The 14,261-nt window shown below is 40.6% G+C and overlaps 1 protein-coding gene across 2 annotated transcripts in view; it reads left to right on the top strand.

The window, feature by feature from the left end:
- The window catches only part of LOC145397498 (microphthalmia-associated transcription factor-like), a 146,422-nt gene extending 132,499 nt beyond the window's left edge, over positions 1-13,923 (top strand). For both annotated transcript variants that reach the window (XM_080270559.1, XM_080270560.1), the window contains exons 6-10: positions 1,346-1,547; positions 3,517-3,592; positions 5,649-5,814; positions 6,554-6,754; positions 8,865-13,923. In XM_080270559.1, coding sequence (XP_080126685.1) covers positions 1,346-1,547; positions 3,517-3,592; positions 5,649-5,814; positions 6,554-6,754; positions 8,865-9,038 — 819 coding nt within the window. In that variant the 3' untranslated portion in view covers positions 9,039-13,923. The remainder of the gene's footprint in view (positions 1-1,345; positions 1,548-3,516; positions 3,593-5,648; positions 5,815-6,553; positions 6,755-8,864) is intronic.
- Positions 13,924-14,261: the final 338 nt, after the last annotated feature.

The raw sequence follows: 14,261 nt of genomic DNA, 5'->3' as shown, positions 1-14,261 counted from the left end.
AAGTTCACACTCCTTCAACATACTTTCCTCTAAGGTGTACACACTTCTGGAGCCGTGTCATCCACTTAACAAAGCACTGCCAGTACTCAGAAACAAGTATACTCTTCAGTTCTGAATTTATCCTCCTGGCAAGGTCCTGTTCCCTTCAAAAATGGATCCCAGCAAGTTTTTCTGACAGTTTAGGGAATAGCCAAAAGTCACAGGGTGCCGTCCTGACCTGGCACCGTGTGACTTTTGGCTACTCCTTAAGTTGTCACAAAAACTTGCTGGGATCCATTTTTGAAGGGAACAGGACCTTGCCAGCAGGATAAATTCAGAACTGAAGAGTACACCTGTTTCTGAGTACTGGCAGTGCTTTGTTAAGTGGATGACACGGCACCAGAAGTGTGTAAACCTTAGAGGAGAGTATGTTGAAGGAGTGTGAACTTCATTAAATGTGTATCTCTATTAATTTTGCTTTTAATACCCTGTTGCCAAAACTTTTTGAACGATCCTCGTATATATATGCGCTCTGGACCCTACCTGACCCTACCTTGAGGTGGGAAAGGAAGGTGTGGATGATTAGTATTTATATTCCCAATTGTGTCAAATAAATATCTTTTCTCTGGGATGTGCAGTATTTAGATATTTTTTTTATTTCCTGCTCTTCACTCTCCCCCTGTTTCTGTACACGAGACATCTATCTATCTATCTATAGCCCGACGCCCTAATCCTGCAAAGGGTCGCCGCAGACAAAACGCCTCCAAGTCGCTCTGTCACCCACCATTTGACAACCCTCTCCCCAACTCACTCCCCTCTCTCTCATATACCTCTCAACTCCATCCCTCCACCTCATCTTGTAAATCACCCGACCAGCAGAGGACAGGAATCGATCGCCTCCATGTAACCTGCCTTCGGTCGCCTGGTTTCCTTGTCTCCAGCTCACACCCTCATATACACCCCTCCCTCTCACTGTCACTCACCGTCATTGGATTTTTTAATGTCCCCATATTCACTCTTCCTCTTCTTTTTCTCTGCCACTAGATGTCTTAATCTCGTAAGGGGTGGCCACAAACAAATCGCTTCCACGTCTCCCTGTCATCTGGCTGTCTTCTCTCCAACTCATATCCACCTTTCACATCCATCCCTCTCATTCATTCACGGTCATTGTCACTCTTCTAACAAGGTAACAGTAGCGTGAGAGAGAGAGAGAGAGAGAGAGAGAGAGAGAGAGTCCGGGGAGGAGGTACGAAGACGTTACTAACCGTCATTTCTTTCAAACAGGGAAACAACAGCGAGAGAGAGAGAGATAGAGAGAGAGAGAGAGAGTACGAAGACGTTACTAACCGTCATTTTTTTCAAACAGGGAAACAACAGTGTGCCCGACTCACTATGCAACATCCTTGGTCTGAATGGGTACATGGGGGGGAAGGGCGGCTCTCTCACACCCTCCTCTGCCTCCTGCCCTGGCGAAGTCTCCCAAGTCAAGCCAGAAACGGGAACACTAAACGAGCAGCAGATGGTGGCGTATATGAAGGACAGGCAGAAGAAGGATAACCACAATATGAGTGAGTAGTGTGGTGGTGGTGGTGGTGGTGGTGGTAGTTTGAAGGTAGGCACATGATGAGTAGTGTGGTTGAGGTGGTGGTGGTGATTGTGGTAGTTTGAAGATAAGCACAGTATGAGTGAGCAGTGTGGTTGTGGTAGTTTGAAGGTAAGCACAATATGAGTGAGTAGTATGGTTGTGGTGGTGGTGGTGGTAGTTTGAAGATAACCACATGATGAGTGAGTAGTGTGGTTGTGGTGGTAGTGGTAGTTTGAAGATACAATATGAGTAGTGTGGTTGTGGTGGTGGTGGTGGTAGAGTGAAGGTAGGCACAATATGAGTGAGTAGTGTGGTTGTGGTTGTGGTAGTTTGAAGGTAGGCACATGATGAGTTATTAATGTGGTTGTGGTAGTTTGAAGATAAGCACAATATGAGTGAGCAGTGTGGTTGTGGTGGTGGTGGTGGTGGTTGTGGTAATTTGAAGGTAAGCACAATATGAGTGAGCAGTGTGGTTGTGGTGGTGGTGGTAGTAGTAGTTTGAAGATACGTGCAGTATGAGTAGTGTGGTTGTGGTAGTAAGAGTGGTTGTAAATGGTTCTCCATGTGAAACACAGAAGGGGAACCATACTATCAGTGAGTTGGGTTGTGGTAGTGGTAGTTGGTGGTGGTAGTGATTGTTGGTAGTGGTTGTGGTGGTTGTTGTGGTAGTAAGAGTGGTTGGTGTTGATGGCGTACATGAAGGACAGGCAGAAGAATGATAACCATAATATGAGTGAGTAAGGTAGTGGTGGTGGTGGTTGTGGTGGATCTGGTGGTTGATGGATGTGGTTGTGGCAGTTGGTGGTGGAATCATGAATGAATGGATGATGATGATGATGAGGAGGAAGAGTAAGAGTAAGATCATGAATGAATGGTGATGATGATGATGATGATGAGGAGGAGGAGGAAGAGTAAGATCATGAATGAATGGTGACAATGATGATGATGAGGAGGAGGAGGAATCGCATCTGTGAATGAATGAATGATGATGGTGATGAATGAATGAATGATGATGGTGATGAATGATGATGGTGATGTTACATTCTGATATAAGTAAACCCATTTATCATAACTTTACCTTAAAATTTAGCTATTTCTCTCTCTCTCTCTCTCTCTCTCTCTCTTTCTCTCTCTCTCTCTCTCTCTCTCTCTGTTTCTTCCTTTCCATTCATCCTTCCCACTTCTACCCTTTCCTTTTCTTTCTTCCCTTTCCTCCCTCCTCTTCTTGCCTCTTCTTCTCACTCTCTCATTTCGTCTCCTCTTCTTCCCCTGCCTCTTCCCTCTTCTGCCCTCCCACTCAGTTTCCCCCCATTTCCTCTTCCCTTTCCTCCCTCCCTCTCATTCTCTCCCCTCCTCATTCACCCGTCCTTCCTTTCTCCGTTCTTCTCTCTCATTCACTTCTCTGTTTACTCTCCCTTATCAAACCCATCCTCTTCCTTCACCCTCCCTTTCCTCCTTTCAGCCCCTTCATCTCTCTCCTTCTTTCCATTCACATCTACCGTGTTTATTTCCTGTATCATTTCTCTACTTTCTCCCCATTCCTACCTCTTCATCTTCCCTCCTTTCCTCCTTCCCTCTCATGCTGTCTATTCATATCCATCTTGTTCATTTCTTGATTCACTTTGCTAATCTGTTCCCACATCTGCCTCTTCTACCTTCCCTACTCTTCCTCTTTCCTCCTCTCCTCCGTCTCTCCTCTCCACCTTCTCCCCTCTCCTCCGTACCTACCCTTCATCTTCCCTTTTTGTCTCCATTTCACTTTCTTTACTCTCTTCACACTTCTGCCTCTTCTACCTTCTCTCCTCTCCTCCTTCCCTCCTCTCCTCCTCCTCTTTTCTCCTCCTCCTCTTCTCTTCTCCTTCCTTCCTTTCCTCCTTCTATCCTCTCCTCCCTCCCATTCTGTCCCCTTCATTCACCCACACCCGACTTACCTTCCGTCTCTCACCATCCAGTTGAGAGAAGACGCCGGTTCAACATCAACGACCGCATTAAGGAGTTGGCCACGCTGCTACCCAAGATCAATGAACCGTGAGTACCCTAATGCCTTAATCATACCCCTACGGCCTTTTAGCCGTCAAAAATTAGTGCCCATTTACGTTTTTTTTATTTTTTACAATTTTTAGATCCTGCATGTGTTTTGGTTTCAAGGTTAAGTTAGGCAAGGTTAGGTAAGATTGGATCAGTTTGGGTAGGTTGGGTAAAGTTTGCATAGGTTACATTAGGTTAGGTTAACTCATTCAGTTTGAAAAGTCTCTTCCTAAGCTAAATAAATGTTCATCATCACCATCACCATCATCTGGACCTCCTTTCCCACCTAAATATATATGCATCTGGAAATAAAAGGGAGAAAAAATATTGCAGTACCATATGAAACTCTTTCATTAGAATCCTACCACATATTTACCCTTCAGCTTTAGTGCCCATCAGCATTTATCACCATTTTTATAGCCTACTTTATTTCCTGTTTCGCAGCTGTGGTACTGCCTACAGCTGTGGTAAATTATTCTAAGCTCAAACAGTAGTGAAGTATAAAGGAACAGATGACCCAGCATTATCCATCAATCATAAACCATGTAGAGAGAATGGAGTGTGACAGACTAATGAGGAGAGTGTATGTGAGTTAGGTGGAGGTGGATGAGATGGAGGGATGGAGTGGAGAGGTAGGCTATATGAGAGAGGGGTGTGTGAGTTGGGGGGAGGATAGTTTAATGGCATTGGACAGGGCAGCATGGAGGCAGTTTGTTTGTGGCCACCCCATACGGGATTGAGGTGTCTGGCAATAGATAGATAAACTACTTACCAGCCCAGTTTTGTAATTACAGGTATTTATGGAGAGGAGGTACTTATAATGCCTCATGGGAGTGGCCCAGCAAAAAATTGTAAGTTTTTGTAGAGTACTGTAGTGAAAAACAATTGAGCTTTGTAGTACTGTACAGTATTAATAATGGTAAATGCAAGAGCAGTGCAGTATTTAAGTACAGTATCAGCTTAATAATTCTGCAGTACAGTACTACAATGATGTCTTAATATTCTGTCATCTCTGTCTCAAAATTTATTCAACTAAGGAGAGACATTTTAAACTGGAAGAGTAAGCTATATGTCTATCTATCGTTTGCCAGACGCCTTAATCCCGTAAGGGGTAACCAAAAACAAATCGCCTCCATGTCGCCCTGTCCCCCGCCATTTCACTGCCCTGCTTCCAGCTCACACAGCCCATCTCTCATATACCTCTCCACTCCATCCCTCCATCTCATCCTTGGCCTCCCCCTTCCTCTCCTCCCCTCCACCTCACTCACATACACTCTCCTCATCAGTCTTTCACTCTCCATACTCTCTTTAACTATAGCTTTCATTAAATCGTTCAATATGAGGCAGTTGTTTTAGGGTGAACAAAATAATCTAGGAGGATCAGTGAGGAAAAAATTGAACTTTTGTTGTTGTTGTTGTGTCTCCAAGCTCATCTGAATGTGAACATGTCGAACTGTAGGCTGAAGTTCCCATTTTCCTGCAGTTCACCATCCTTCTTTTGGGAGATAGGGAGGGAGTTGAGGGATGTTGAGTTGTTAGGGAGGCAGTTGAGGGATGTTGAGTTGGTAGGGAGGCAGTTGAGGAATGTTGAGTTGTTAGGGAGGCAGTTGAGGGATGTTGAGTTGGTAGGGAGGCAGTTGAGGGATGTTTAGTTGTTAGGGAGGCAGTTGAGGGATGTTTAGTTGTTAGGGAGGCAGTTGAGGGATGTTGAGTTGTTAGGGAGGCAGTTGAGGAATGTTGAGTTGTTAGGGAGGGAGTTAAGAGATGTTGAGTTGTTAGGGAGGGACATGAGGGATGTTGAGATGTTAGGGAGGCAGTTGAGGGATGTTGAGTTGTTAGGGAGGGAGTTGAGGGATGTTGAGTTGTTAGGGAGGGAGTTGAGGGATGTTGAGTTGTTAGGGAGGGAGTTGAGCGATGTTGAGTTGTTAGGGAGGCAGTTGAGGGATGTTGAGTCACCCATTTGTATAAGGCATCCTTCTCCTGCACCAAAACATCATACTGAAAACTTTAAGTAAAATTCTGTGACTTTAATAAACATCAACACATTTTTCTGCAGGTACTTTGAATTGGTGCGTGACCTGCGACACAACAAGGGACAGATCTTGAAGGCCTCTGTGGACTACATCCGCCGCCTCAAGATGGACGCCGACTACAACAAAGAAGTGGAGGCAAAACGACGCGCCCTTGAGCAGCAGAACAGACAACTACACCTAAGGATACGGGTAGGAACACTCGACTGCGATGGGGTGTACAGAAGCAAAAAATGGATTGTTTGATGAATGGATGGCCTCTTCGCTTAATGGTATAGGATGACTGTCTGCATTTTCTATCATCCCTTCCTCTATTGCCTCACCAGGTGCTTAGGAATTCAAGACAAGGCTTCTTATTCAGGACACAAGGCAAGAGTTACCAGTCACTTTATCCTGAGTCTCAATATGTGAACAGTAAAACCCAACCAGCCCTCAGATGCAACTCTTATGGGGCACATCTTGTTGAAGCACCTTAAGCCAGTAGACCTCCCTACTCAATGTATAGAATGTCTGAGAAGTAAATGAAATAAAGGGATGAAGATGGAAGAGAAAAACACTGTTATTACTGTGTAGTAGTAGTAGTAGTAGCAGTTCCCTAGGCAATCTGGCCGAACAACCCCGAGTCCCTAAGGAAGGCCACGGCTGAGACTGGGCTTTCCTATAGAGCTCTCAAGGAGTGTATGTTGTGTTACTGGCACAGTCATTGTGTGCAATGCAGTCTTCCATAATGTGCTTAATAGTATGGGGTGCTGTGTTGCATCCTGGACAGGCATCAGTGACAGAGTCATCCAGCCTCTGATAACTCAAGAAGGCTGGATGATGCCCCTCACGGGGCCCGAGAACCTTTCATTTCTGTGTTATTATTATTACTGTTACTGTATTTATATTATTCCTACTGTTATTTTTATTATTTGTATCTAATCATTTACAGGAACTGGAGAACAAGCTCCGCTCAAACGGGATAAAGGTGGAAGAGACAAACATTGACCAGTCTCTCCTGCTCTCAACGATCATCAAGAAGGAGGTGGTAACTAGCAACAACAACAATAATAATAATAATAATAACAGTGGTGGTCAGAGTGAGATGAAGAAGGTGAGGTGCAACTACAGTCTCACTGGATCTCTGCTTGACGTACGTTTGCTGTGGCTTTTCCTTTAGTTTAGGTAGAGACTCGCATGTTTGTGATCAAGGAAATATCTGTCAATCTTTAAATATCTGTCTCTCAGTCCGTAAATCGTCAGTTAACCAGACTGGATATAGCATTTACTTGTTTTGTCTATCAGTAACCAGAAGCCTTAATCCCAGAAGGGGTGACCACAAACTAATCACATTCATATCACTTTCTCCTCTTTCATCTATCTATCTGTCTTTAGTCAGATTCCATCATCCTGTAAGGGGTGACTGTTTGTCTTTGAGTTAGTTGTTTTATGGGGAGGGGCACTAACTCTCCGCCAACCCACTTGTTCACATGTTGTATCATACGGATACCATAATTAAGCTTTGTACAATCGTTCATTTTGTTTTGTTTAGTTTTTGAAGGCTCCAACATGCTTTCATTAGTCGGCCTTGGTCACCTAATGGCGGCTATCCATGCTGCTCGATCTCTGACAGCTTCCCTGTTCAGTCTGCTATCTCTGAAGTCACACTTAATGACCTTGTACAGTACCAGGTCTTTTTAGGTCTACCTCTTGCACCCCTACCCCCAACATTAATACTTCTCACTTTCTGCACCCAATTATCATCCCCCATCCTCTCACATGTCCAGACCACCTCAGTCTACCTCTCCTCATCACAACACCAATTCACTTCAGTCCCATCCTACCTCTCAACTCTTCCATTGTAAACCTAGTCCCCCAGGCCTCACAGTCATGGACACACTGTACATCCATCTAATCAATGCCATTTCTGTACTTAGTACAAAGATATATTGCCTGTTGTGGTTGGGTTGGCAGTTTGTGTATCTAGCAGTCCTCCCCAAATTTACAGTCCCAATTATATGGAGAAAATTGCAGTAATTTGAAACATTCTTAACTTTTACCAAGGACTTCCTTCATATTGCTAGAGGAACACACAGTAAAAATTTGAAATGCAATTGCATTATGAATCAGTACATACATTCGAGTCTCTACTGTGCCATTTTTTAATGCATTTTTTAAAGTTCCTTTTTATTTGAAAACCTTCGTTTATAATTACTGTACCTTCCTTGATTTTTAGTAGATGTCTATACAGTACACCTTTATTCCTTTTCACTGCACTCCTGGGAAGGGATTCTTGTACATACTTACAGTTGAGTCCCTGTCATAACCAAAATTTACTTTAGCAGGAAGGACTAAATACACGGGAAGATTTTTGCACTCTCCTTTCTTTGTCATTCCTGCAGAAAATAAATCCTGGTTACAAGGAACTGGTCATAAGTTTGTGTATCTCAGCCCTGGATTGTACAGTTGATATGAGAGGTCAGTTATTCACCTGCCGTACAGTGCCAGACAGGACGAGGCTGCTCTGTTGTACACACTGTAAAAGTCTGTTAAGCATTACTGTAGTCTTTGAGGGGGGGGGAAACGTAGTGAAGAACTGGGTAATTTATTGCATAGTGTCTGCGTATATTTTGTAATTCCTCTTGAAATCTCCCATTTTCTTTAGTATCATATGAAACTGGTAGTATAAGTAATGTACTGTAAAAAACTGTGTGTTATTTTCAAGCCTATATTTGTTATAGCCTATTTGTGCTTCCCAGCATAACATTACTAATAGTACAATGCATGGTGTGCTTGCATATGTTCAGTACAATTACAAAACACCCACAGTATGTGTGAATGGAACAGTGAGTATGCTGATTCCACTGATATTGTGAAATCCAGTACAGCGCTGTATAGTATTAGCTTGCTCGTGATTTTAACGGATTGTACTGAGCTGGGCTTTTCTTTGATATGGCTGTGACCTTTATTATATTGAAAGCATGACTATATTAGTTTTAAAACCCTGGCATGCCCTTGTGTCTGCATGTATCTGATTAAACACAGTGTGCAAATTATGATTAGTTACAATATGCAGTTAGTTTTCAAAATATTCAAGGTAGGTACTGTGTTTGCAAAATGATGAAATATTGGTGCATGGATGACATACAGTATAGTTCATTGGTTACTAAAATTGAAGCCATTAATAAAATAAAAAAAACTCACCAGCCACAACCACAATACCGTACTTGTTGTTTTATCGCAAGTTTCTCATACCCAAGCAGGAACTTCTTGAGGACTTCACGTCGGGCGGGTTCAACCTAGATCTGATGGACGAGGACGGGCCAGCATTCACCAGCGACCCCGTCTTCTCGTCCCCTCAGGTGTCCTCGCCTAACTCGTCCCACCATTCCTTTGACGACGCCCTCACACCCGATTCTATGGACATCGTTGCGTGATACTCCGGGGTGGGGAAACAGCCTCTATAATTTCTGACTTGTTTAATTTCTATCTTTGTAATACTTGTCTTTGTAATTCTCTCTTATCTTTGTAATATCTGTGTTTATAAAATCTGTGTTTTTTTTTGTAATACAGTATCTATCTTTGTAATTTCTGTCTTGTAAAATCTATCTCTAATTTCTCTCTTACCTTTGCCCTTGGATTTAGGGAAGAATGTCCTTTTAACATAACTATTATTTAATCTTTTTTTTATCTTATTCTTAGTTTATTCGTATGATATTTAAGAGACAGTATCATTTTTATCATTCTTATTCATAAATATTCTTATTTTATCTTCACGATACTGTATTTAGAAAACAGTCTATGTAATTTTTATGCTAGTTTTTGCCGCAGATTATTTTTCATGTTTTATGCACAGGCAAGCCCTTGTTATTGTAATTTTTATGCTATTTTGGTTATTTTTGCTTGGGGTTTATTTTTGTCTTTTACATGCTGTATATGAGAATGTGGAAGTTTTTGTTGTTAATGTGAAATGAAGCAAAAAATAGAGGGATCTTAAAAATGGAGCCTTGTGGTTGACTTATATGGGCTGACTCAGTGAACCACACATTACTTTCCATCCATCAACACTCTCAGCCTCTTGTAATCACTCTCAGCTGGCAGTTATGGAACACTTGTTGTTTTTAAAAGTGCTCAGCCAGCTTCTCATCACTAAGGACAGTCAACAATAGTATCGAGAAGCCAGGCTTATTTAACCTTCCTCGTGTGCTTCAAAACTTATCATAAAACATTTGGGGCTGGCCTTCCACTTATTTAAATTTTAACCCACTGAGCTGGAGGAAGTACCATAATTTTAATATTAACCCTTTTAGTACAATGATGTGTTTTTTTGTTTATTCTCCCTATCATCACACAAATTTACTCAGCTTAGGACTTTTAGCAATAGAGGAGTTATGTATAATCATCATAATCCTCTTAGGTCTGAAAGGTCTATTGTAAGTGGAGTTATAATGCCAAGAAATAGCAAGGATTTACTTATGTCAGCCTAGTAGTGAAGGGGTTAATTGTGCCTCTCCTGACTGCTTTATTCAACCTTAAGCCGTTCAGAGTGAGAGGTGTTTTGCTAGGTAATTTTATATCTTTGTAGCTGCAAAAATAAACTAAAAACATATGTTAGATTCATGGGCATAAGCATACACCCAAAACAGTAGCAAAGGCCTGTCTCAGCTTAACCCTTTAATACATTATCCAATTTTATATTTATTTTTGATACACCCGGACTCAAGCCAACCCCCTCCAGTTTGAAAATTCTGTCTTAAGCCTAATAAAGCTGTTAGGGAGAGACCAGGAGTAAAATAAAAATCAGCTGGACTGAATTATAAGTGATTAATGTACCTGTGTCTTTAACCCTCATTTGCTTCGATTATACGAGAAGGAGTTTTGGGATTTCAAGTGCCCTAAAGTAAATGAAAAGGGTCTTAAATAAGTTTAAAGTATCCTAAAATGAATATCTGAGAGCCGGAATATAAAAATCAAGGAGTTTAGGGATTTCAAGGAGTTTAAAAGTGTCCTAAGTAAGTTTAAAGTATCCTAAAATAAATAAGTATCCAAGAGCCAGACTGACTTCGGCTCCTCTAGCTGTCTGATCCCTTCCTTATCAAACCTCATGTAAAAATGTAAATATAGTGTATCTTGTGATCATTTTCAGCATTTTAATACTTTTTTATGTATGTCCTCTAAGCCTAGAACTCCAGTTAAGTCATAAAAACATTGTCTATGGCAGGTTCTTCATACTGCTATATTTTTTTACTGCTTCAGTCTAATGATGTGTTCTTTATTTCAGTTTTGCTACCATTAGATAGTTTTATTCCATTTTAGGGTGCTGGAGAGGGATGCCTTCATGTGGTGGCACTAATATGACTGGGTGATGGAGCTGCTGGGTTATACAAACATCCCTCAGCCCCCTCTCTGTCCATTGAAAGGAGGATGGTGGATTGCGAAAGAAGGGCATCTTCATTCTGCAGCCCACTGGATTCACACTCAGATGAGCCTGGGTCTGCTGCTATAATCAATTTATTTTCATCTGAGGGAACTGAGCCATTCTTCCAAGTTAAATGCTAATTCAGCATTACATGAAATTAGATGAACATAAGTAACAAGGTAGAAATGGGTCTCCTTGATTACAAGTCAAAATTTCCCTTCAATCTGACAATGCCTGGCTCACAACTGAGCTGAAAGGGGTTGGAGAACCTTGTCAGATGAGATTAAACTGACAATAGTAGTAACCACTACAGCTATTCAGTTTGGGAAAGCACCCTTGAAGTGTAAGAAATATGAGACTGTACCCAACACCTTCAGTTCAGTAAGGCTGTCCTAAGCTGAATAAAATTGTTTAATGGTAGCAAAAATATATTACAAAATACATCATAGGTTTGAAGGTGTTGAGTATAATTCCACATAAGAACCAGCTGCAGTTTGTGGCATGTTTTGCATCAAGTAGGTACATTTTATGCATTTAAATTAAGTTCTCACACTCTCATATTCTCTCCATCCTTGTTGCTGCATCCTACCTCACCTGTTCTTTAGGTGGAAGAAAAGGTGAGGATGATGATGATACTAAGGTTGGTCTGTTTTACGTATAAAGGTTGACTCACTCAGCGTATTGATATTTATACAGTATATGCGAGGGGTGGTTGGAGTTTATTAACAGAATGCCATTTAGGGGAAAGTGATTGGTCACTCGCCTTAAACATCAGGATTGAGTAGCTTAGCCCCAGGCCCCTTTTCTCTTGAAGGGGGAGTAAACATGAACCCAAGTTCCTGGCTTTTATGAGATCAGCCTTTAATATTCAGTTGATAGAGCATTTTGTATTGTTAGCAGTAATTATTGTTTTCTTAAGTAGTTTCAGAGAAAACATTAATTTTGTACTGTCTTCAGATAGGCTTAAATTATCATGTTAACATGGCTTTGCCAGATGCCAGGCCATACCACGTTTAGTGTACGTACCGCTTCTCATCCGGTCAGCATATGGTTATAGAGCATGATATTAACTCTTGTCACAGTGATGAATGCAAACTTTATTTTTTCACCAGGTTTCATGCCCATATCTTTGTTTATTAAGGAACCTCTCTAGCACTTCTTCCATAGCATTTTATATTCCTTTAAAATTTTTGTATTCTCTTGTATGCTACTTGTATCTTTGTAATGTTGAAATAGTTTACATAAATATATCATTCAGGAGAATATTAAAGTGCCATTTGCAGAAATAAACTGGTAGGGAAGAGGTGCTAGGGAACTTTCTTATATGATGAAAATACGACCCTTAAAATCACAAAGAGAACCCCATGTTTAATTCTTGTCTCTTGATGTGATGCACACAGGAGAGCTAATACAGGCAGTCCTCATTGTAAGTCAGGGATGTGTTTCATAGTATCACAGCTTACAGTATTTCCTTACAATTAGTACCATAAACTGGGGAAAATGGATCAGCCATAACCCCTTTAGCCTGTGAACTTTATTTATGTTTTATTCTTTGTACTTCCAGATGCTCTTAGTCTGCTTAAGTGTGCCATCTGGAAATTTAGGGGTTTAATATAGCATTCATTGTCCCTTAGAGGTATTTCCCATGTTTAATAATATAATTTGATGTAGTGAAGCTAAAATATAAATGGCATCACCACACTGCAGGGGTGAATGGGTAAATATCTGAGCTTTAATAAACAAATTTTTCTGGATTATTGTGAAGCTGATGTGGGATAATGTTATTTGAAGGGTGACTGATAATGAGGACACGCTGTATGGAACCAACACACTGGTTTGTCTGTGTAGCCTAAAGTTGACCTTGGGTGTTCAAAGAATGCATCAAGTTAAGGTACAGTTGTGATAGTTCCTTACCTTCTGTCCCTATGCCTGGATTGAGGGAAGACATAGCTAGGGTTTCACGCTGAATGGAGCCCTGAAGATAACAGATTAAAGTCTTTCTAGATTGCATGAGTTGTGTTTCTTGTGCAGTTTAGTGAAGCTTCAGACCACTAACATAACACTGTGTTTTGAAGTATTTCTGGATTTCACAAGGAGCCATATCATCACAAATGTTTCTCGTATAGTCTAGTAAAGCTTAAAGTTGCCACCTTGATAAAGGATAACAGGTCTTTGCTCTGTACAGACCTTGGCTGTGCTTCCCTCCAGCCAGGAGTATAATGAAAAGGTGACTAGGAACTACACTATGACTCATGGTGAGTCTCAGCTTTGTTACATCCAAACTAATGAATAAGATTTATATTGTAGGGTGGCAGCCCAGTGTGCCCCTCAGACTTTAATGTTATTCAAATGATGATGATGATGATGATTATTTATTATTATTATTATTATTTTTAATGGGATTGGCTATTGCCATTCTTTTTACAAACCTTGTGATATAGACATCATTTTGACTTCTTCATAGTGCTTTGTACCAAATTGTAATTAAAATTAATAATTGTACTATATGGTAAGGTACTCTGCTGAGAAAAGTAGAAGAAAGAAGTTAAGACTGATGTCTTGTTTACCAAAATTGTCAGTCTTTGCAGATAAATCTCGCAGACTGATAAAAAGACATAGAGTACAGTAGTTTGCCACCCCAGAAGGTGTAACATTTTAGCACGAATACTGACAGTGGTGGTAGCCTAACAGAGGGTCGTGTTCTAGATGGCTGGGGAGACTTTATAGTACATCTTCTTAAGCAGATCATTTTGTCTGTTATGCCATTATATCATCCTGTATCCTACTTGATACAAACTACAATACATTGATACTAGAATTACAGTATAAATAACATGCAAAAAATAATAAGATAAAAAAATCAAAATATTTTATTATAAATGGTTGTATTTGGCTCTCTTATGCTCACTAATGAAACCTGTGTTTTATTAAATTGACAGAAGTAACGTTTAAAAGAATATTGATTTAAAATATTGAAATGCTCAGGAATTAACACTATGAAGTCTCCCATCCATCAAGAATGTGTCCAAGAATGTTATGAGATTTTTCTCTAGCATTAACAACTAAGAAAAAAATGAAAAAAAATGAAAAAAAAAAAAAATTGCCAAGTGAAAGCTGGCATCTTTTGTAAATAATCACTCTCTTCCTTCATCGATTGCCTTATTGTTGCGAATGTATCTATATTTATATTGTTTAGAAATTTCTCTCACTGAATAACCTCCTTCAGTGAAATACTTAGATA

The sequence above is a fragment of the Coenobita brevimanus genome, chromosome 41 (genome assembly GCF_032717465.1).
Source record: "Coenobita brevimanus isolate Jiangsu-jjx chromosome 41, ASM3271746v2, whole genome shotgun sequence".
In the NCBI taxonomy this organism is placed as follows: domain Eukaryota; kingdom Metazoa; phylum Arthropoda; class Malacostraca; order Decapoda; family Coenobitidae; genus Coenobita; species Coenobita brevimanus.
Note: the sequence above shows the minus strand (reverse complement) of the source record. Positions and strands in the feature narration are given on the sequence as shown.